Source organism: Saimiri boliviensis, chromosome 8, assembly GCF_048565385.1.
Source record: "Saimiri boliviensis isolate mSaiBol1 chromosome 8, mSaiBol1.pri, whole genome shotgun sequence".
In the NCBI taxonomy this organism is placed as follows: domain Eukaryota; kingdom Metazoa; phylum Chordata; class Mammalia; order Primates; family Cebidae; genus Saimiri; species Saimiri boliviensis.
Window position 1 is genome coordinate 62,851,784 of NC_133456.1, and position 25,455 is coordinate 62,877,238.

The window sequence follows — 25,455 nt, forward strand, 5'->3', positions numbered from 1 at the left end:
CAGTAGGGCAGAAGCCAAGTTTTTGTTTACCGCTGGCAGGTTCCTGGCAGAGAACCCTGCACACAGTAGGAACTCATAAACTATTTGTTGAATGGACTGATGAACAGATACTCAAGTCTAAGGCAGTCACAATTTAAAAACCACCATTACCATCACATAAGATAACAAGATCCCAAAAGATAGGAAACAAAGTCAGCATCTGCCATAACCCTCATGCCCAAGCCTCAAGAGGAGAGCCCATCTTAAAATGGCAGGGGAGCTTTGAAACAGTATATGACTAATAGAAACAAGTAACATCAACCTAGACAGAAGATGGAAAGATCTATGTGGCTCTGGTTTAAAAACAAAAGCAAAACTGTTTTCACACATACCTGGAGCAAGGTTGGGATCTTTCTGGTGTAAAAAGGTACAACACCAGGCAAGGTGGCTCATGCCTGTAATCCTGGCACTTTAGGAGGCCAAGGCAGGAGGATCGCTCAATGCCAGAAGCTCAAGACCAGTCTGGGCAACACAGTAAGACCCCACCTCTACTATTTAAAAAATATTTAATTCTCAATAAGGCATGATAAGCCTTACTTACCAGGTAAATTTTTGGATTTGAAATCTGCATCTGAAACCACGGATCATAATAAAGCTTCTGAAACAAGATGTGTAATGCTGCTACATTCAGAACACAAGCTTCACAACTGTAATTTTGAAAGCTTTGACCTGTATGATTAATCCAGTGTTTAATATAGAGTGGAGATCCTCTGCCAATAGTTTTATTCAGATCACTAGCTTACACAGCATAAGCGAAGTCTTTTTAACTGTTATGTCCCTTAAAACAAGTAGATAGGACAAATACTGACAACTGTAACTTTACATATCAAGTTGAAAATGAAGTCAATTTCTTCCAGTAAGAACTAAACCCTTATTTTTCTGAAGCATTAGGATAGTCTAAGGATAGAAATAAAATCTAAATTGGCTGGCAAGCTTATTTGGAATGGCACAAAGGTACTTAATATCATATGTGAGAAGTTGTTTTATTCTTTGCTAAAAGAAAGTGACTCTGGGTTCTAATAAGGTCTCAAAAGTAACATCCACAAAGAACAACTTTGGGTGTGTATGTGTTCTAGGTTTACACGGCACATACATACCCAAAGCAGCAGGAGTCAGAAGAGATGATCATCAGAAGAGATACCACTTTTCACCTTTGTCATTTAAAGCACACCACATAATTATAAATCTGGGATATAAAGTAATATCTCATTCATCACAAGCCTAAAATCAGGCAAACTAAAGAAATGACAAACATGTCATTATATTAGAGGTGTACTCCATCACCTAATGTGCTGTACAAGTCAGAGAACAAGCAATTCTCCTGCCTCAGCCTTCCGAGTAACTAGGATTACAGGCACCCACCACCACACTCAGCTAATTTTGTATTTTCAGTAGAGGCAGAATATAGAAGTAAACAAACTAAAAAGTATGGTGGTCCACACTCAAGGCCCAACTTTTTCTTTTCTTTTCTTTTTTTGTTTTTTTTTTAAGACAGAGTCTCACTCTGTCACCCAGGCTAGAGTGCAGTGACACAATCTCAGCTCACTGCAACCTCCGCCTCCCGAGTTCAAGTGATTCTCATGCCTCAGCCTCTTGAGTAGCTGGGACTGTGGGCACGCACCACCATGCCTGGTTAATTTTTGTATTTTTAAAGAAGAGTGGTGTTTCACCATATGGGCCAGGCTGGTCTCAAACTCCCATCCCCAGGTGATCTACTTGCCTTGGCCTCCCAAAGTGCTGGGATTGCAGGTGTGAGACACTGCGCCCAGCCTCAGGCAAAATTTTCAAGAAGGGCCTGCATTTCAGAAAAAAGAAAGCCCTTATACCCCACATGAAATGAAATACACATAATAATTAGTTAATTCATCAGTGCTGGAGTTCTCAGGTAGTTAATTTGACACTACCAACACCGAGTTTCTCTCATTGTTTTAGTGTACCATTTTATTATTTACATAAAATTACAGAGCAGAAAAGAAGAGACCATATCATTAGGAGTCTTTGTCAGAGACTGACAAGAGTTCCTGAACCCCAATTCTAATTCCCTAGTAGAGGCAATCCCTGCCCTGCCATAACTTAGGCTTTGAGAAAAAAAGCATACAACTCTCTCTGAAAATAGGGATGGTTGTTCCATGAAGCAGTGGCCTTTTAAGCCTCTAATCAAGTATCACATCAATTAAAAAAATGTATGGTACACAGCCACCAAAAATTATTTTTGCTGTCAATCCATATATGAAATACAAATATAGCTTAATTTCATTCTCAAAAAATAAGCATAGATAGAAGGTCTCTTACGGTTTTCCTACACCCCCCAAAAGATTATTTTATGTACTGCCTGGGAAAAGTGGACCTCCTTAGGAAGCCACAGCAATAGAAAATTTGGAGAATAAATATATACTCTAAACCACAGTTTCTGGATATTATAAAACTCTCCAGGAAAAGACAGTAAGACAAACAAAAAAGATAATCTGTCTCATGAAAAGTCCTAATTTACCACTTTAAGTTTAACAGAAGTATGAAGCCCTTATCTGAAAACGCTAGTAAAAATATGTAACAGCTAACATTTCCTTTAGTTTAAACCTTCCATAATGCCATACCAAATGAAAGCATCTAAAAGTGGATCAGAAATTTGCTGATATCCATCCATTAAAATACAATTTGTCAAATTCTCTCAACACTGTTAATATGTTTTCTGAAACAAAATTTCCTTGAAAACTGTTTAAATTGAAACAAGAATAATCAATGAAAAAAATACTATAAAATAAATGTCATATAAACCCCTTAAAATCTAGAAATATAACTCAAGAAGGTCCTTTTCCAATACTCCATGCCTAACAATACGTTTCATGGCTCTGTTTATTATTTTCCCAGCTTCTATTTATTCAAGAAAGTAGTCAGAGCAGGAAGTGGGACAAGTCAAATGATCACAATCAATCTCATCACCTTCTCAACATGCTGGGAATGTAATTAATCCTCTATTTATTTAGGGGACTTCACACCCCTAACATTAAGGCAGCAACTCCCTGCTGGCTTCAGCTGAGATAATTATGTTATAACAAAGATTGGGTTTCAATCATAATAGACAGAAGAAAAAGGAAATTGTATTTGAAGTTGTCAGTTTTTTTTTTTTAAAAAAAAAAAAAAGCTTTCTTGTGACTCCACTGAAAGAATGCTCTTGACCAAGCTTTCCTTAAACAGAACACTTTCTAAGTATATGATAACTACACATATGCCACATTAATGAATTTAATACTCTTCTCTGAATAAGATGTTAAGACAATTCAAGCACAGCAAAAATTCTATGTAAAGTAGAGAATACTGGTTTACAAAACCTGACTAAATGAATCACCACCCTAAATCACTTGATCCCATGGGTCTCCTCCAAAGAGAAGTCTCCAGAGAGCTTTGAGGTACAAAAATGCACAAGAACAAGGAGATGAAGGAAAATAACAATTTGCTTACTCTCTAAAAAGCCATGGCTCCAGCAAGCCAAAACCAAGAACCTGAGACGTCTAGAGGCAAGTATCAGGGACTAAAACAAGAAAGAAAAGAGACAGATCTAACACAGCCACCCAGCCACAGCTATAAAATGGGCTTGATATACATACTACTCCCTAGATAAAGGAACAGTATTTTCCATGCTTATTCACCTCTGAAAATGGTTCATATATATCTCCACATTTTCTCCTCCAACCTCCTCCACCTTAAGAAAATTAAGATGAAAATATAAAGGCCTTGCCCAATTTATTTTTAAAATCTTTATTTATTTATTTTTTGAGATGGGGTCTCACTCTGTCACTCAGGCTGGAGTGCTGTGGCACAGTCTTGGCTCACTGCAGCCTTGAATTCCTGAGTTCAAGCAATGCTTCTGCCTCAGCTTCTGAGTAGCTGGGACTACAAGCACATGCCATTACTCCCTGTTAGGTTTTGTTTTGTTGAGACAGGGTCTCATTATGTTGCCCAGGCTGATCTCGAACTCCTGTCCTCAACTGATCCTCCCACCTCAGTCTCCCAAAGTGCTGGGATTATAGGCACAAGCCACCATGCCCAGCCCTAAACTTTCTCTGTTTTTATCAGTGTATCATAACTATGATGTCCATGGTACATGTGTAAGTAAAAATGATAAATGAATTATGTTTCTAAATTTCAAAAAATTCTCAAATATATCAAACCCATTTTTTTCCAAGTTTGGATTCATGATGATTAGAATAAGTTTGTGTGTATTAAGCTCCTCAGATATCTGAGTATCTCAATATTTTACTATCTTTCACAGCATTTAAGCTCTTGAATGACAAAATGTCCAAGAAATTGAGCACTATCCAATTTCCAGTTCTTTGGTTAAAAACAAAACAAAATGTGGTCTCCTGGAATAGAAAAAGGGCATTAGGTAAAACTAAGAAAATCTAAATAAACTTCAGTTAATAATAATGTATCAATATTGGTTCATTAATTGTGACAAATATATCATTCTAATATAAGAGGTTAACAGGGAAAACTGGGTGTGTGGTACATGAGAACTCTGTATTATCTCTGCAGTTTTTCTGTAAGTCTAAAACTATTCTAAAATAAAAAGTTTACCCGAAAAAGAAAAAAGGATACAAATTATAAATTTTTTTAAAAAATGAACGAAAATATCCCACAAACCTTTAACATTCAAATATGTGATTCTTTTGTTAGTTTTCTCAATACACTTAGTCACAAGAAGCATTCATATCATTATAAAAGGTTGTTTTAGTCTTAAATCTGTAGGAACATTTGTAATCCTGTGATTTATGGGCACATTTCTTGTAAGAGAAGTCTAATGAAGAGCAACAGGCCCCAGTGGGCACTGCTGAACTACTACTGGTGATAAGGTACAGAACCATTAAGTAAATCCTTTCTATATGAAACCATGCTAAATGGATCCAAGTGAATGCATACTCCCTTGTACTAATCTTTTCTTATGGAGATTAAAACCCACTTCCATCCAGGATGAATTTGTCGATTTAATTAAAAATAAACAGTAAAACTAAAGAGCAACTTGACATGCCAGAATAAGCACCTTACCAGGAATGAACTTAATCCAAAGGAGGTTTAACTTGCTTGAAATTATGCACAATTGTTTCTTTAAATTTCTACACGTTAATCATTAACAGCTAATGTAACACTTAGCATTTCACCATTTGTCAGAGAAGTAACTTCCCATACAAATGTAAAACCACCTAGAGTGTCTGATTATCACTCTGCATGCCTGAAGGTGATTCAGATCTCTGAAATCACCTTCCACACTGTAGATTTATTATAAACATCAGTGACTTGGGTGGTAGTAGGTATCACGGCTTTCCCCCAGCTACGGCTCAAAATGTCTTCATGAGGTGGCTGCATGTCCTCCACCTTCACTTTCTTAGAAATACCACTCACTACTTCTGATCCCAGGGTGACGAAGGCAACTGGACCAGGAAAACACACTTAGCCCTTGCTAAGCCAATCACATTCTTCCTCCCCTGTAATTACAAACCAGGGAATCTATCCCCACTTAATGACATGTAAACTCAGAGCTGTGGAGTGGGCATCCTCCTCCATGAACAGTGAGAGAGAAGAGTGGCAGTGCCTTGCAGAAGGCAGCACCACGCGAGACCACATGCGAGGGCAAGCCGGATGCCTCACTTTCTCATCACTTGACTTCCTGGTGTCCAGCTGTACTCCTGGAAGTACAGCACCACAGGATAACCTATAGTCACCCAATAAATTCCCCCAATTTTACTGTAAAAGTCTGAGTTGGGATTCTCTTATGTGACCAGTTGACAAGAAGTAGTCAAGAACCATGCTCCTGTAATCCCAGCTACTCCAGAGGCAGAGGCAAGAGGACCACTTGAGTCCAGGAGCTGGAGGCCACATAGTGAAATTCCATCCTTAAAAAACAGAAAGAATGAGTCAAGAATACTGAGGGGCTCTAGCACATAGACTAGAGAGAGAGGATTTCTTATCTGGACCTGTTACTAAAACATTGTGACCTCAGAATGTTAACAGTAGACTCTCTTATTCAACAATAAAGGGAGACAGCAAGGATACACCATGATCCAAACACAAAAAGCCTCACGTCCACTTTTGTCCTACCTGTACATACACTATAGCTAGAACCAGAAAATTTGTTCACCATTTTGCATGCATTTTTCTGTTACTCCTCTGCATATTATTTTCCCAGCTTGAAATGCAACCACTCCGATTATTATTATACTCATAGGTAATACAGTATCATGTAACCAGAGAATGTTTTTTATATTTTGCAACTTATTTCATTTCCCTTCTTGCCTAAACTCTTCTTTTCACATCCTTCCCAGCAGTGCTCCAAGTGTTCCTGGCTCGCTCTATACTGATATTACTTACAGGCCTCAAATCAACATTTCTAAAACTGAACTTATCTTTTCTCCCAAACTATACCCTGTTCAGTATTATGTAATCTTGGCAAATGCACCTTCAATAGCCAGTTAGATGGCCAAGTCAAAACCTGCATCTCATCTTTGACTCCTCCCCTTCTCTCTCTCCCAGCAGTGTCCAATCTGCCTCTCAAATCTGACCACTAGTCTCCTTCCCCATTCTCACTCACCTGGCTCAGGCTATTTTTCCTGGATTGCCATGCTTCTTAATCCGCCTTTAAGTCTCGAGCTCTGAGCTCTGCCCCACCACAATTCATTCCCCACAATATCACCTGATGGATCTTCCTAGAATGTCAATCTCATCAACCTCACTCGCACAGGCAGTTCATCACTTAAAACTCTTCAGATGCTCCATATTCTCCCAAGGCAAAAGCCAAGCATCTTTAGGTGGCCAAGCCTCTATATGAACCTCTAGCCTTATTTCTTTCCTCCCCCTTCTGTATTGAATTTTCAAGCCCTTCAAATGGGTCATATTCTTATGTCCACTGTCTGAGATACTCTTCATCCCAAATTCCCCACCTGCATCTGACTCTCTTACCAACCTTTCAGCTCTCAGCCTAAGCTCTCCTCTGGAGGCTTTTTCCTACAGCCCTGAGTCTTCTTAGGTGCGTCCACAGCACCCATACTTGCCCATTGTAGCTGTTATCAGGTGTAACATATTACATCTATATTTCCCACTAGAAGACCAGCTTTAAAATAACATGTCTCTCTTGTTCACCACAGTATCCCCAGCACCTATCTCAGCACCTGGCACATAACAGAGTTCAATTACTACTGATTGAAAAAAAATACATGACTCCACTATTACATGCAATACTGATGTTGTACCACTGCAGATGAGTCTCTCTCACTCCCTCATTTTGGCAGATGAACCAGGAATAACAGAGAGTCAAAAAGAAGGGATATATGTATCTATGCTGTTCTTAGCATAATCCTATCCCCTTGAAAAGCACACACTCATAGAAAGCAACTCAAGCAATCTAAAGCAAACATAAGGTCTTAAGTTTTCTGAAATTTTAAAACTTCAATGCTGAAAAATAGCTTAGGCTCATTTATAACTAAGGAAACTGAGGTTCACAATTTATCAAATAGCAGATAACTATTTAGTGATATAGCTGCTTCCCTCTACAAACTTCCCACAAGAGTGTCCAAAAGGTCGTTAAGATTTCAGCAAAAAAGTAATTACACTGAGTACCAGAGTTAATTAACTATTAATCAATTTAATGCAAAGAGGGTTTAAAATTTCAAAAACACTTTTTTTCTTTTTCCCCATAACTGCCTCCTTTAAAAAACTAGAGAGAAAAAGTGTGAGCTAACATCTTAATGACAAGTTCACATTTGTACTCATAAGAGTCAGAATTTTAGATTTTAGTTTCAATTAAAAATAAAACTTTTCCATGTAGCAAAAACAAAAGAATACCCTTCTTGATCCCTTGTCATTTCAAAATGTCCTATATATTACAAGAGAGTTTTAATGTGAAATTTTCTTCAGTGGTCATATATGGACTCTTCTTATAACGAGGAATATATCAGTTACTTAAAAAATACTCTGTAATGTATATTACGCTGTAAAGGAAAATAGTTTACAGGGTATTATCATGAGTACAAAACAGGCTACAGAATGGTATGTGCAGTACTGCTTCCACTGGTTTAAAAATGCATTGGGAAACAAACAGAGGAAATATCAAAATACTAATACTGGTTGAATTAGATTAAGTGACAAAGTGGCTTGTTAAGGTCATACGGCCAATGAGAAGTAGAGCTGGAATGTATTACAGTTCATTCTTTTCTAACCCACCTTACATAAAAAAAGTACCAACTCTTTGAATGCATGGACTTTTTTGCTTACTGTGGTGGTGGATATCACGAAATGTATGCATGGATCTTTTTTTTGGTCCATGCTATTGTTACTGTTAGTGTATTTTGTGTGTGGCCCAAGACAATTCTCCCAATGTGTCTCCTAGAAGCCAAAGGGTTGGATACTCATGGAAACTGTTAAACTTTCAGAGGATCAGAACTATCACTGCTACTGATGATGGCAGCCCACCAGCAAAGAATCAGGGAACTTGTATATGTAGCTGAAATAGCAATAAAAATAAGTTAGAATTGATTTATATTTTTAAACTGTTACATTAAAATAAAAATGGAAAATGTTCCGTTAATCCAGTCTAACAGGTATTTGAGTAACACTGACTGTGCTCACAAGGAATTGTGATGGGCGCAAATAGGTGCTCATTCACATAGACCTTAGCATTTCAGAGGGGAAAGAGATATGCATCTAGATTCCCACACATAAGGCAGGCGTAAGAAGTGCCCAGTGATCTCTCAACCACGTGTTATGGGAACACCCATGAGAAAAACATTTGATTCCTTTTCCTATAGGAAAACCTCTCTGAAGAAAGGGCTTTTTTTTAACCACATGCTATGGGTGGAGACAACTGGCTGCGTATGTGGCACATCCTGAAAAACAGTCAATCTGGAATCAGAAGGCCTGACTTGTCTCTTATAAGACATATAACCTCAAGCAAATCACTTTCTAAGGCTACCAACCACAGAACATTTGCTGTAGTGAGCACTACCCTGGAAACTTCCAGTGAAGCTTAGAGGGAAGGGTGGTAGGGGGCGTTCTTTTCAGAAAAACAATTCGGAAGGTCTGTAATTCAGAATGAGAGCCCAGGAGCTTCAGATTTTCAGCTTTGCAAATATGCTCTACGAGACACAGCTATCATAAGGAAAAATAACCTAGTACAAAAGGAGAAGTAACAACAGATGTCGCTATAACTTCATTAATTCAACTTAAGAATGACTTTGCTACCTACATTTCACTAAGTTTTTGCCAAAGTCATTATCTGTGAAAACTGAATGCTGTTTTTGTGCTAGTCAGAATTTAGCACTTACCTGGTATTTCAAATAAAATCTTATACAGCTTTTATTATCATAATCAAAAACATCAAACTAAACTAAGAAAAATAGACAGCTCTTTTAAAACATAAAAATAAAGTGCCAGATTTCACTGATAAACTATATGGAGAAGAAATAAACCAGAAGGTAAAAGGGAAAAAATTACTTATACAAATCATGAATCTACACTGCATAAGAATTATTTAGAGCTGAGAAGTTCACAGCAAAGAAAATACTAGAAAGCTCAATCATGTTGTGCTTGTAAAATTTAAGAAAGAAACTAGAAATTTTAATAAAAACTAGATAAATGTTTTATTTCAAAAGAGAGGAAAAAAACAGCTGGGCTACAGTTAAATTTAACATACAAACTGAAAACAACACCGCCTATTTAGGGAAAAGAAAATTATGATCAAATTGCTAAAGTTGAAAAAACAACTTTTACAAAATAATTTCGAGTTCCTGCTGGTTTCTCTCTCATACCTCACTCCCCGCTACATTACCCTTTTTAAAATTACTATTAGCACAACAATTACAAAGAACCTAAGAATTTCACTTCATTTCCCACAGATTAAAACCAAGAAAAAGAGTTTTTTTGGAGAAGGTCTGATAATCCCTACATCTACTTGAGAGCCTATATTGCTCTACTTCAATGAAAAACAATCTTTTCTCTATTTAATAAAGAATATCACAAAGAAGGAAATAAGCACTCACAGAAATGGGATCCTGGCATAAACTTCAATATTCGTTACATGTTTACAAAATCATCACTTCTAAAAATAAAATAAAATAAAAACCAAAACCCACACAGATAGACTATTCCCATTTAATTTTATTATGAAAATGAAAATAACAACAGGAAATGGCAGCAGGGTATTTGATAAGCTCAATTAGCAGGAGGATCAAATGAAGTGATGACATGCCACTAAGACCTCAGGGGTTAAAGATTCAATTTTCCATCTGGCGAAATCTAGGTTTCCAACACAAATGCTGACACCACCTGCTGTATGTTATTAGGTGTTATCTTGAGCAATCCCTAAGCATTTTCCCTATAACAGATATAGCCTCAAGTTTTTTCGTATTTCATTCTGCAATGTAATTGCTTCCCCATGAACAGAAATATAAAATAAATCCCATATAATGGCTCATTCAAAACAGACATTAAAGTCCACACTAAAGCATTTATCAATCATAGCAGTAGCAAAAATATCAAGATTATTTTTATCCTAAGTCACAATTGTCACTGTAGCTATCATTTTCTATAGCACCTAGGAATCATTTCAATTAAGAGTTTCCTTTACAGGTTTTGTTTTGTTTTAATACAGACAAAGTCTCACTATGTTGCCCAGGCTGGTCTTAAACTCCTGAACTCAAGCAATCCTCCCACCTTGGCGTCCCAAGTGCTGGGATTACAGGTATAAGCCACCATGCCCGCCCATTTATAGGTTAATAGTCTCTTGCTACTGAAATCGAATTTTGCCATGTCTAATGTGCTGGAGCCCATTTATGAGTGTTCAGACCCTTCCATGCATGCATTATCAAGAAACATGCTATTAGGCTCTGCAGGTGGTAAACCAGTGGCTAGCCAATGAATGCAGAGCTCTTATCTGGATTTGGTCAATATGGTTTGCATAATAAAATGTTTGCACACACAAACATGAATGCACATACATCTACACACACTCACACTCTACTGTAAGTGAACTACAGATATAAGTTCAGATACTCAGTCTTGACAATTCATACTAGACAGTCAATAGCAAGGCAATAAATATCACAACTCTTTTAATATCTCTTTTCCAGGATATAACAGTACCAACTTTTTCTAATAAAACTAACTTTTCACCATCTGTACCGCCTTCCCTAAGCAAATTCATCAAGCTCCCCATGTTAATCCAATTACTTTTTAGTGCTTGGTAGATATATGGGTTTCTTTCTCATTAAAACTTATGCCTGGCTGGGTGCAGTGACTCACACCTGTAATCCCAGCACTTTGTGAGGCCAAGGTGGTCAGATCACCTAAGGTCAGGAGTTTGAAACCAGCCTGGCCAACGTGATGAAACCCCGTTTCTACTAAAAACACAAAAATTAGCCAGTTGTGGTGGCAGGCACCTGTAATCTCAGCTACTCAGGAGGCTGAGACAAGAGAATTGCTTGAACCCAGGAGGCAGAGGTTGCAGCGAGCTGAGATAACACCATTGCACTCTAGCCCAGGCAACAAGAGTGAAACTCCATCTCAGAAAGAAAAAAAACTTTTTCCTTGAGTTATTTCATTTTATTCCTCCTGGGTAAATATGTGTTTCAGCAATGTGAATATCTAAAAATTCGTAAGTAACTCAAAACTTACTTGACTTTTTGAATCCACACACAGTAGTCGGAGATGTAGAGATCGTTCAATATATATGCTGGGTCGTTTTCCTGAAAGATTTTGTGAATATCCAGGAGACACTTTAAAACTGCACTTTTACCTGAAGAAAATTGAAAAAACATAAAATCATCCGTAAGAAAAATAAATTCCGATTCTGAGAGGTAATATATTTAAAGCAGCTCAGAGTCCTGATCATTTCTTAAGAATATTTTTAAATGCAAAAAACTTTATCAGTCCTATTGATTTCCTTAAGAATCACATATAAACTTTATATTCTACTGTCACAGCTGATTAGTTGTGGTTATCATTAAAATGCTATGAAATACAACTAAGTCAATTAAATGAAAGGCAGGAAAGTTTTCTAAAGCAAATGAATATTTAAATGTATCATAATTTTAACTGGATAATCTTCTAATTTAAGCTTTCAAAATAAAATGGAAAACTGTATTCTAAATTTTAAACTTTTCTATTTCTTATGTCAACATTTTCTGTCAATGAATTATCTACTAGTAACAAATTATTTTACCTTGAAGAATTGAAGAAAACTCAGATTGAACACTAAAATATCATAGCACTACTTCAGAAATAAGCTGACAAAACTCAGATGAACAAAAGCCATCAAGTATTAAAGTCTTGTTCAACTTAACTACGTCCTCCTGGTTTTTAAATGTACCTAATTTTAACCCAACAAAAGTCTACAAAAGGAACCTCTTACAGCTCAACAACAATTCCCTAGGTGTTCCAAACTTCATGATATTCCCTGAAATTTATCAATTATAAGGCAAACTATTAACACTACATCTAGGGTAGTACCACTTTCTTTGATCTATGAAATTCAGCATTTTCAGTTCAACAGTTTCATTCTTATCTTTACAGTTCTGAAACACAAAAATACCGTATACTGAGTTCATGAAGATACTGGATGCGCTTTCATCGACATTTCCCATTTCAACTTTTAGATCATAAAAGCATCATGAGCTAGATGATATCCCAAGATCCTAAAATCACTGGCACTAAATTTTCTAACATAATTAACACTAGAAAGTAAGTTTCAAAAGAGCAGAGGCTTCTGTTTTATTTAGTGGTTAATCCCCAATACCTAGAACAGAAAACTGCAGCAGCAGGTTTTCCATTTAAGTATTCTCAATGAATGAATAAATGAAAGACACAGTAATCACCCAGCTTAAACTCTTAAAATTTCTTTCATTCTACAGTCTCACCCATCATATCCTGGTGATTTCTTTTTGGAAATGCTCCTTGTATCTGCCCTTTCTCTGCCACTGCCTTAGCGCCTATGTTCACTCATATTCTCATCTCATGCCTAGATTTTAAGAATCTTCTTCCCCATCTTTCAGATTCCAGTCTCTCTCCCCTCTAACACATACTTTTTAATGCATTGCTTTCATGGAGTCTATTCCCTGCATATGCTTTCAGTGCTCTCTCTACAGACTTGTCCCCATGCCTTTTTCCCTTCTCCATATGACCTCGCTCGCTGTCAAGATCTAGCTCCAGTCTTCATTCATTCAGGAAGCTCTGGGTCGACCTCCCTAGCCTTCACAGTCCTTTACTAAATGCTGCAAAGAAGTAGAAAGAAAACTCAGCCGATCCTCCCCATAAGCTCTCCCGTTCAATTCCAAGAAGGAAAACCAGAGGCTCCAGTATGGGTAGGATACAAGGCCAATAAGCTGAGGAATCAGGGTCCAAATTCCAATCTTAATGGCTCCAGACAGAGGCTACCCACTGTGCCATACTACCTGTATGATCTTGGCCCATTCAGTCTACATCACAACGTTTTTTATTACTCAAGGACTTATTAGTGACTTTAACCCTTAAGTAGGTAATAAGTCATGGAAAACAGAGTCCACGCCATTCTAAAAAATATTAACTTGGTGGCTTTCTCATATGTAGACAGAATGAAGAATGAATGAAGATTTTCAGTGGAAGCTCCACTGCTAGACTGATGGTGAACATAAATTAATACTTAGAAGGCCTGAAGCTAAAAGACATCAAGTTCATTTGGTTAAGTCAAGGTCAGTGCTATGACTTATCAAAGTGGCCCAGGTTAACTATGTCAAATTATTAGTGTGCATCATCCTACCACAAGCCTGTTTTAATTACAAACTAGGTAATGTTGAAAGCAGAGTTTGACAGGAGGAGGAGGAAATATAATCAAAATTTGCAGGCGTGATGAAATCATGTTTGCCACATTAGCCATGTTACCCAAAGAATCAAGGAACAACTGACCTGTAAGAGGTTTGGAAGTTTTAATTGTCACAGAGAAGACAACTGTCACAGTAAGCATATGACAACCAATTTTTTTATTGCTTTCCTTCTCTCTCTCTTTTTAGGGAAGGAGGGTACAGAGAGGAGGAGTTAAGTTTTGTAAGAGTTTTAAACGTCAATCATAAGTCTTTACTGGAAAAACGAACTATTATCTTAGAACTTGAATACGCTTCTCTGCTGTGTGACACCTCCAGAATACTATCCCTCAAGATCCTGCAATTTACTAATACAAACAGGTTAACAGAAAATGCAGGATTTGGAAAAAAAACATTTGGCTGGAGCAGAGTTCATGGAGGAAAAAAAGCAGAGTAAGCAGTTGAGTTTGGTAGAAGTCAGATGGTAACAAGGAGGAAGAGAAGAATGCACTCAGACAGACTGAGTGAGAAGGTCTCTAAACTTAAGAGTGGCCAGCAGGAATAAAGGACTCTACTCCAGAGTTTGTAATGAGAAAGGTATGGAGTTAAAGTCACATATTTAATGAGGATCCACAGCAGTCATTACCTAATAAAATTATATACAGCTTCACTTAACAGACATGCCTAAAGTGAGGCTGCTCTCTTGCTAAAGGCCACAGGCAAATTTAAATCTTCCAGCTATCACAAAATATTAAGAATAATAATGAAAATAAATATCAAATAACAGGCTGGGCATGGTGGCTCATGCCCTGTAATTCCAGCACTTTGGGAGGCCAAGGCAGGCAGATCACCTAAGGTCAGGAGTTTGAGAACAGCCTGGTTAACATGGTGAAACCCCGTCTCTACAAAAATACAAAAATTAGCCAGGCATGGTGGCTGGCGCCTGTAATCCCAGCCACCCAGGAGGCTGAGGCAGGAGAATTGCTTGAACCCAGGTTGCAATGAGCAGAGTTCACACCACTGCCCTCTAGCCTGAGCTACAGAGTGAGACTGTCTCAAAAACAAACAAAATAAATGTCAAATAATGAAAACTAAGAAATGTCAAAATATTTTAATTTAAAGAGAAGAAATTACATTGTGTTTGTATGTTCTGATCCCTATTTTATTAAAAAAAAAAAAAAAAAAAAAAGACAAATACTCATTTAAAAAATCCTGGGCCAGGTGTAGTGGCTCACACTTGTTATCCCAGCACTTTGGGAGGCCAAGGTGGGTGGATCATGTTAAGTCAGGAGTTCAAAACCATCCTGGCCAACATGGTGAAACCCCCATCTCTACAAAAATACAAAAACTAGCCAGGCATGATGGCAGGTGCCTGTAGTCCCAGCTACTCAGGAGGCTGAGGCGAGAGAATGCCTGAACCCAGGAGGTGGAGGTTGCAGTGAGCCAAGAACACACATTGCACTCCAGCCTAGGCAACAGAGCAAGACTCCATCTCAAAAGATAAATAAATACTGTCCACAGGAAACATTCATTATTTAACAAAAATTAAGACATTCTCAACTACACAGCCAACCCCTGAAATACTGACAAATGAAGGTCACAAATTTTAATTCACATTTTAAATTATATTTTTTAACTAAGAAGCAGTATTCAGATTAATATTTAAAAATTATATGCAAGGCAGTTTTGAAAGGCACAGTTAGTTATATGTTCTCTTCACAAGCTGTGCTTTAACTGTAAGCCTTAAACTATTTTCATAGTACGTGATGTGACAAATATGGTAAAAGATAACCAGGCTACTGGCAATTGACAATCTAGAATAAAAAGTACATGCAAACCATTCTCCCCCCAACAATATGTATTGTTACTCTGAGGTCACACTTGATCTCTTTTGTTCCAACTATGTCACCGTAGATGACTGCAGCCATCACAGCCAGGAGACTCACCAAGCATGTGGCTGGGCTTTTTTTCAGTCTCTTTTGTACTGACTGCTCTTTCTATCAGACCCTCAGCCACTTATCGAGCAGCTATGAGCAAAGGAAAAATCTGGCCCTCTTCCAGGCTGTCACATGGCCAGTGGCCAGAAGCCTATGGGGACTCAAAGTACACAGTTCCTGTGGGGCTCTATCCAGTCGTGGGCTCATCACATATGATGGGCATAAAAAATTGCTAAGGCCTAAGTCCAAGAGAATCATTTCTGCTCAAAGACACTGCAGGGAAGTGACCATTTTTAGGCAGTTCACTGCCTGGTTCAAAGCAGAAAAAAAGACGGTGCCTTGCACAGTAACCACGGTAACTATTTTCACTGCAGAGAGGCACTAACAACTCTCTCCAGGATGTTAAATCCCAAGAGGCAGGGATTCTCTAGGATGGACTTGGTTGAATAAGCCAACCCTAACCTTGGAGAAATGACTCTAAGACCAAGAACTCTTGTTCACTCACGAAAGCAGTTTAACACTAGCATCCTGGTATCATAAATGACAAGTACCATGAATGTTTTACTTCAGGGAAAGACTAATGACAACACAAAGAAACGTAATGACAAGATAAAGGAAATATGGATGACAGTAATAAGTAGGTGGGCAGTAAATAGGATTTAACATATTCCCTGGCTTTCCTTTAAAGGGAAGGTAAACTAAGAACAATGTGATTTCTTGTCTGGACAGAAGAGGTATCTCAGGTTAATACATCTTAATACAAAGACAAGATTGAGCTGTTCTAAACAGAATCCCTTGGCTTCCTGAAATCCTCCTATTAGGAGATCAGGGTTGCGAATAATCTTTCACTGACAGAACAGCTCATGGCTAGAGGCACATAAGATATGGCTTCCATCTCTAGGAGATGATCAGGGTAGTGGATGTTTTTGCAATATAAGTTGCTAACTCTACATAGCAAGAGCTAAATTTCTTTTCAACTGTTGGTACATTATAGCTATGTGGCTGTGGTTTTCTGGGTATCTATTCTGCCCTTTAAAGTTCTGAGTTACCCAAGACAAGAAGCCAATTGCTTCTTGGCCATTTGGCTAAGACCAAGTGTCATATCTGTTCTTATCAAGATAAGAAGCCAAAATAAGTAAAGGGCCCAAGCATGGTGGTGGCTGACACCTATAATCCCAACACTTTGGGAAGCACCAAAACAGGAGGATGACTTGAATCTAGGAGTTTGAGACCAGCCTGAGCAAAATAGTGGGACCTCATCTCTGCTCTCTCTCTCTATATATATGTATAAATTTTAAAAATAAGTAAAGAAAAAAGTGGTTATTCAAACATCTGCAGGAAGGCACTGCTTAGTCTTTATTTGTAAAATCATCTCAAAATAACCGCCAAGATTACTATCATTTAAAATACATAACTTAGTATAAAGACACCTGGCTAGAAATTGGCTAGACTTCTGGAATTCTGATGAGACCGTCAAAACAGATACCTTATAAAGTATTTCAACACTAATTTTCATTTGTCATGTGACCATGAAAAGGGAGAAGGCAAAAAAATTGTGTCAAATTAATCTAAATTAAGAGAACCAAAGTGGGGTAATTTGCTTCAATACTGGGCCCTATCTGGAAGTAGAATAAAGTCAAATCCGTAACAAATAACAAACACACACATTAAATTTCACATTAAGAAGATTTGTAGGTCTATGTAATTTTTTTTATCCTCAAATTCCTCAGATGCCATTTAAGCTCTTAGATTTCTGAGTTGTATTAAGAAACACATACTTGAAGGAATGAATTACTATTCTGAGAACAAACTTATAGTCCTGTCAATTTGAAAAGTACTCTGTTATTAAAATTACATATATTATCTGTATACTCACAAACAAAATTAACATGAAGCAAATATGTACTCTGTAGATGTCCCCTCTGCCTGGAATGTACAACCCTCAATTCAGTCCCTAATTTACTATACATCCAAGTCTCCAATCAGGCATTACTGTTTTTGGGAACAGGATTCCAACTCTTCCCTAAGCTGGTTTAGGGTTCCCTCATAATGCCTGGCATACCCTTCTATTATAGTAGTGCCACGGTTTGAATGTACCCCACAAAAAGCATCTGCTGGAAAGTTAATCCCCAAAGCAACAGCGTTGGAAGATGGGGCCTAATGAGAGTTATTTAGGTCAGGAGGGCTCTACCCTCATGAATGTTAATGCCAATTAAAAAGGACTTGAGGCTGCCAGTTCAATCTCTTGCCTTCTCTCTCACCATGTGATACCCTCTGCCATGTTCTGACATAGCAAAAAGACCCTCATCAGCCCCTTAATCTAAGAATTCCCAGCCTCCAGAACCATGAGGCAATAATTTCTGTTCTTTATAAATAACCCAGTCTATGGTATTGTGTTACAGCAGCACAAAACAGACTTAAGGAAAGTAATTAGGAGCTATCCATTTGCTTTGCACCAGATACTTTATATAATTACATGATTTAACCCTAGGAGTTAGGTACTTTCTTCCTTGTATCATAAATGAGGAAACTGAGGCTCAAGGATATGAAGGGGTTGGCCAAGATTACAGCTAGGAAGCAAGAATCAGAACTGGAAAATAAGTTATGTCTCACCCTCAGTCACTATGCAATAAATCCCTTGTCAGTATCACCATGTGTGATGAAGTCCTTGACAGGAAAGGACATGACTTTTAATCTTTCTTACTTGGCTAGAACAACGTCCAGCAAATCGTATGATCCTGTTCAATAAACGCTGGTTATTAATCTACAGTCTGGAGTACAGAGAATCTAACTTTAAACACACCCAGTCAAACTGCTCAGTTAGCATGTACTAGTTATAACATGTCTGTGGTCTGTAGATTTACTTTAAGTTACTTGCATCATGACAAATGTGGCATATACAATTTGTTTCTCCTTCCCTTGTATCTTTTCCCGACAAGAAAAGAATGTAACTGGATCAACTTTATTACATCACTGTACCAAGATCAGTTGAAATAATGTATTTAACCAAAGGCTACTTTTTGCTTTTTCTGCTCTAACAATCCCTGCAAGATTTGCCAGTTTGGAAGGACAGCCTTGACATTAGCTCTGTCCTTCTCAAGTCACTTGTCAAAACAGTGATTGCTTCAGTTTAGAAATACATGGCCAGATGTAATCAAAACTACATAATGTTAACATGACTAATTTCAATTTCTTTAGACAACTAAGAATGAGGCATCCAAATTCAAGGTAGAACATTTAAAAAAAAAAGTCTACATAGTAAGGAGAAAAGCAGGAAGATGAATTTGAAGATGCGTGGAAAAAAGCTATTTAAAACAGCTGCAATCTAAACCTGAACTTTAAAAAAACCCATAGACATAGAAAACTTTAAAATTTTGTGGGTAACATTTTTGTTCAATTATTCAATCTTAAGAATTACAGTATATATTTCAATGACCAATTTAAAGTGTTTTGTTTTAAGACAATTACCCTTCATTTTCTCCAACAGATAACATTTAATAGAGTTCTAATTCTTTGAAATTAGTTTCATTTCAAAATGAAAAAAACTAAAACTGCATGAAGTCAGAAAGAAGAAACAGGAGTATGTAAGAAGAAAGACAACTGGATATCTCAAATGGCCCATAAAAGAAAAAAACTAACTTAAACTTAATCCTACTACTGATGAGTTTCTTTCGGTGATCTCAAGTACTGATAAACATGTCAAGGTAAAAAAAAAAAAAAAAAACCAAACCATTTTGAAACACTCACTGTGTTTCAGTGAATATGTTTGCTTACTGCTAAATGATTTGCATACTGGTAGAACTGAGTTATACTTAGTATTTTAATCAATGGATAATAAATATAATTTAGAAAAGCTGATTAGATATTTATCTCTACATGTCAGTTTAATTTATATGAAAAGGATGCATGAAAATTTTCACTATGAAATTAAGATCTTAGAACTGCGTTCCCCAATTCTAAAATGCCAAGGAAAGATCATTAAAAAGCTCCACATAAATAATCTCATGCAGTTCCTAACTAATTTCTCACAAGGTAAAAATGGTAACAATCCCAACAGTTCCACTGTGGACCAGCTGTGCAGCCCAGAGTTTGCTTGCTCTGGTATCACTTCTTAGCTGTCTGGTACTTAATCTGAATCTGTTTCCACAGGGACAAGTTAGAAGAAAAATTCTTAAGAATCGCTGTGGAAATTAAATGAAACAACAAACACGTATTTTATATATGAAAAGCGAAGAACAACAGGTCATATGGATCAGCCCTGGCACTCCCGTTATTGGCCCCTGCCCCACTAACCTGTGCAGCACCTGTCTGCATGTTCCTTCCTCCCAGAGCCGCTGCTAGTCCTCTAGTTCAGACCATACTTCCCGTCCCCAGACTACCTTGGGTCTAGGCAAGAATAAGTCTCCTCTCTTCTCCATACCCACTAACCTCACCCTTGTCAATGACTCTATCCTAAGTGCTGCTGCCAGATGAATCAGATTTCATGAGCCTCTCACTGGCTCCAACGCTGAACTCTTCAGGGGTTCTTACCTGAATAAGACCCAAACTCTTCAGCAAGCCATTGTGAGTTCCTTTCAGCCCGGTCCCAGCACACTGTTCCCACCTTTAACCTACCATTCCCCTTCACACCTCTGCCCTCAGACAAACAGGAATTTGCCATCTCTTGGACGAGGAACTCTTTTATTTTCCTTTTTCTGATTTTTTTTTTTTTTTTTTTTTTTTTTTTTTTTGCCTTCTGCTTTCTCAGGGATATCCTTCCTCCACATCTGCTTTTCTAACTCCTACAGATTGTTTAATAACTACCATTATATATCACTCACTAGGTCTATGCTGTTTGCTCCTTCCTTATTAATCCCGTCTCCTCCCCCTTCTAACAAGCACTCCATCAGGGTCAGAGTGAGGTGTGGTACTGGAGGTACTGAAATCTTACTATCCTCATCTCCTCCATCCTGACCAGGCTCTGGCTGACAAGAGTAACGATACAAATAGTCAAAAGAGAGGTAGGGGATCCATCCACTTTTTAAAAAGGCTTTCTGGTATTCATTATATTAGACAATGCAGGACATCTCCTACCTCCTTTGCCTGCCCCAATCTTGGAATCTGCACCAGGTTGAGACTTAGTCTCAAGCTAGGATTGAAGGAGCAAAGAGCTGGTATAAGCCTTCACCGCAGCTGGGAACTGGCAGGTCCAAGAGGGTACGAGAAAGACAGGCTGGCACTTAGCTGGCTTTAGAGCAGATACTGAAAACTACAGGCCCTCCCAGACTGACTTGGGCTCTCAGACATGCTATGGCTCTTAGAGTATGATTTCAAAGTATTTTACTTCTTTGTTCATATTTAAACTTAAAAAATTTTTACATTAAAGACGATTTTACTTTCTACTTCTTTCTAAAACTGGCAATACTCCATACTCACAAAGCAACAGTAGGCTACAGGTGAGCCGTATCTCTCTCCAGTTCACACAGGCTTCATTGGTCCCTATTTCCTTAAACCCTTATTCATTTACCTGCTTGGTGAAGTAGGGATCTCAGTTTGCTTCTCCTACTGTATAGAAGTCTACTCTAATGTGAGCCAACTAGATCAGCTACATCTCATCCTATAGGAAGGGAAAGCCAGAGAAAACAGATAAAATGATCCACTTCAATGCTGGCCACTATTTGGAATGGCAAGGAGCCAAAGACCTCGGCCCCCTACGAAAGAGCTCCTCTCCAACCTCCATGTACGTACCTAAGGCAGAGGTGGTAAATCTTCTCTGTAAAGGGAAAGTAAATATTTTGGCTTTGCGGGCCAATTTCTGTTGCACTTACTCAATTCAGTCATTTTCTCACAAAAGCAGCCATAGATAATATGAATGAGCCTGTGTTCCAATAAAACTTTATTTATGGACACTAAAATGTGAATTTCAAATAACTTTCCCAAGTCACATAATATTTTTATTATTTTTCAATCATTTAAAAATGTAAAAAGCATTGTTAGCTCAAGGGCAATACAAGATGGATCTGGCCTATGGATGACCATTAAGGCAATTTCTTTTTTCTTTTTTTTTTTTTTTTTTTGGGACAGAGTTTCACTCTTGTCGCTCAGGCTGGAGTGCAGTTCCACGATCTCAGCTCACTGCAACCTCCACCTCCTGGGTTCAAGCAATTCTCCTGCCTCAGCCTCCTGAGTAGCTAGGATTACAGGCAACTGCCACCACACCCAGCTAATTTTCCTATTTTTAGTAGAGACAGAGTCTCACCATGTTAGCCAGGCTGGTCTCCAACTCCTGACCTCAGGTGATCCGCCCACCTCGGCCTCCCAAAGTGCTGGGATTACAGGCATGAGCCACCACACCCGGCCAGGTAATTTTTTTTCTTTTTTTGTTAAAGAGAAGGTCTCACCCCATTACCCGGGCTGCAGTGCAGTGTCATGACCATAGCACTGTAACCTCGAACTCCTGGGATCAAGCAATTCTCGTGCCTTAAGGTCCCAAGTAATTGGGACTACAGGCAAACAAAACTACCTACTGCTAATTAAAAAAAATTTTTTTTTTTTTTCCTAGAAACAAGGTCTCGCTATCTTGCTCAGGCTGGTCTCAAACTCCTGGCCTCAAGAGATCTTCCCACCTCTGCCTCCCAAAGTGCTGAGTAGGCGTGAGCTACCACACCTGGCTGTTAAGGTATTTTTTTTAAGGGAGTCTCTCCTTTGTATCTTATATTATAAATACTTATATTTTGTTTTTGTTTCCAGCTTTTAAGTTCAGGGGTATGTGTGCCCTGGTGGTTTACTGCACCGATCACCGCACCACCCACGTATTAAGTCCAGTATCCTCTAGCTATTCTTCCCGATCCTCTCCCTCCTCCTGACCCCCGCCCTCTGAACAGCCCCAGTGGGTACTGTTGCCCGTGTCCATGTGTTATCATCATAAATACTTAGATTTTGTGCCTTAGCTTTTGACCTATCATTCCTATTACACAATAAACTCCTTAAGCGCTAAGACCAAGTCATAAATATCCCTGTAATTCTTCACTGATTCTGTTATACTCCCTTGCACAGAGAATAGATTTGATTCATGTCTGTTAAATAAATAAATGTCTGCCACTTGCTATATTCCAACATTAACTTCTTACTTAAACATTAAGGTGAGGTACAGTGGCTCACGCCTGTAAACCAGCACTTTGGGAGGTTGAGGCAGGAGAATAGCTTGAGCCTGAGAGTTTGAAGTTGCAGTGAGCCACAATTATGCCACTGTACTCCAGGCTGGGTCACAGAGTGAGGCCCTGTCTCTAAAAAATAAAAGAAATGAAACTCTAAATTACCTAAGTATGTAATTAGGTGTTGTTTAATGATATGGGTATATTCTGAGAAATGTGCCATTAGGTGATTCTCTCATGTGAACACCACAGAATGTACTTACACAACCTAGATGATATCGTCCACTACACACCTAGGCTACAGTATAGCCTATTGCTCCTAGACTACAAACCAGTATAGCGTATGACTGTCCTGAATAAAGCAGGCAATTGCAACACAATGCTAAGTATTTTTGTATCTAAACATATTTAAACACAGAAAAGTTACAGTATACTCCAGCTCTTTTCTGATGAAAAGAAAAACCAAAAAAAAATTTAGTAAGAAAATAAAAGATACAGTAAAATCACAGTATTACAATGTTATGGTACCATTGTTGTACAGGTGGCCCATCACTGACTGAAATGTTGTCATGGGGCACATAACTGTAATGCTTACCTGTTTTCCCAACACACAAAGTATTATTCAATTCACTTCATCAAGGTCTTAGTATTAATATACAATAAGACCTTGATTCATTAGGGTCAAATAAAAGGTTTTCTCTTTGTTCCCCTAAGTTGTCTTAAATACATACAATTTTTTGCTTCTATTTTCTTATAGAAAGTTACTTCCATAAAAATTCGGCTCCATAAAAATAATCTCAAAACTGACTTTAAATGTATTTAAAGAGGCACTAATTATAGTTTTTCTTTAAGCCATACATTCAAACCACATAACAAAGTTCCAGGGATTTCTACATTGCTCAGCTCAGAAACTGCTGAAATTAACAAAACCTACCTTAAATAAATAGCACAGAAAATATAATGTAAATTTAAATTGTACATAATATTTAAGAGGTCAGCTGACTTGAAGCCATCACCTATCAGTAGCATTTGTATATAACTCCAGTTTTCAAAGAATGTTAACATTTTAAAACATTGTAAGTGATATTTTTGAAGCCAAAAAACCACAAGCTGTTCATCATTTGTGGCAATTAAAAGGCAATTTATTATTTGTCAGCCATATGGGAAATGCTTCCCTCAACGGTGTAAGTTAAGAGAACCAGGAATTTTTTTATATAAATGTAACCCAGAAATTACCATGAGAGCAATCTAAATATTTTTAGCGGTTAATAATATTTAGAAGTATTATGGGAAAAGGTATTCTATGAAGATGACTGGAATTTGATATTCTTCCCTTTAATGTTTATACTTATATACAATATCCATCTATACAGGGTTCTAAGTATAAACACGCAAATGCTGTGAGGTTAAATAACACATATGAATGGGAAGAACGTACTATTTTAGTAGACTGGGAACACAGACTTGTACTCCAAGAAAAAGACAAGAGTAAAAGGAATTCACTTTGACTCCTGGAAGGAGAATCCAGAGGTATCCCTTTCAAACATTGTACAGCAGTTCATGATTTCCAGGAGTTAACTCCTTCTGTCCTCTGAAGTTCTCTTCTTTTTTGGATTAGTTGGTATGTAAAATGGTCAGCAAAAACAGGTACAAATGCTACTTCAGTGTCTGACTTTAATGTCATGCTAAAGTTCCTGAGAGCACTTTGAATGTCCTGTTCTTAGAAATATTAATTGGTATGGTGAGTCAAGTCAGAAATAAAAAATTCAAGAACAACTTAGAAAAGGAAGAAAACTTTGGGAGGCCGAGGCGGGTGGATCACGAGGTCAAGAGATCGAGACCATCTTGGTCAACATGGTGAAACCCCGTCTCTACTAAAAATACAAAAAGTTAGCTGGGCATGGTGGCGCGTGCCTGTAATCCCAGCTACTCAGGAGGCTGAGGCAGGAGAATTGCCTGGACCCAGGAGGCGGAGGTTGCGGTGAGCCGATATTGCGCCATTGCACTCCAGCCTGGGTAACAAGAGCGAAACTCCGTCTCAAAAAAAAAAAAAAAAAAGGAAGAAAAAAACACAAGGAATTACCAACACCCGGGTGAGAAGCAGAGAATTAAGCAACTGTATTTTTAAAGTAGAGACACAAATTACAGTGACCACTTAACTCAGATAGGAAAGAAACTATCAACTAGTTTTAGAGGCTATAAAGCAAATCTCAGCATCGGATAGCATATCGATTCCATCATCTGATTCCAACAAACACGTTTTCATAGTGAAAACTGTATTATCCCATGAACCTCATCACATGGTTTACTCACAATGTTTAGAACATTTCCTCCATCCTTCAAGTCCCAATTCAAATCTCACGGCCTCTATGAAAATATCCCTGACCCCTAGTGAAATGTGTCATCTCTCTCTTTTTTGAACTACTAATCCACATTCCTTGTCAGGCACTTACCACTGTCGACTATGTATTTTATGTTACTGATGGACATCTTAGCTCCCTGGACAGTGAACAGTCCCCTCAAATATAG

The 25,455-nt window shown here is 38.0% G+C and overlaps 1 protein-coding gene across 2 annotated transcripts in view; it reads right to left on the minus strand.

Annotated features, from left to right (window-relative positions):
* SHQ1 (SHQ1, H/ACA ribonucleoprotein assembly factor) overlaps positions 1–25,455 on the minus strand; it is a 100,605-nt gene that overhangs the window by 33,268 nt on the left and 41,882 nt on the right. For both annotated transcript variants that reach the window (XM_039477283.2, XM_010350132.3), the window contains one exon: positions 11,698–11,818. In XM_039477283.2, coding sequence (XP_039333217.2) covers positions 11,698–11,818 — 121 coding nt within the window. The remainder of the gene's footprint in view (positions 1–11,697; positions 11,819–25,455) is intronic.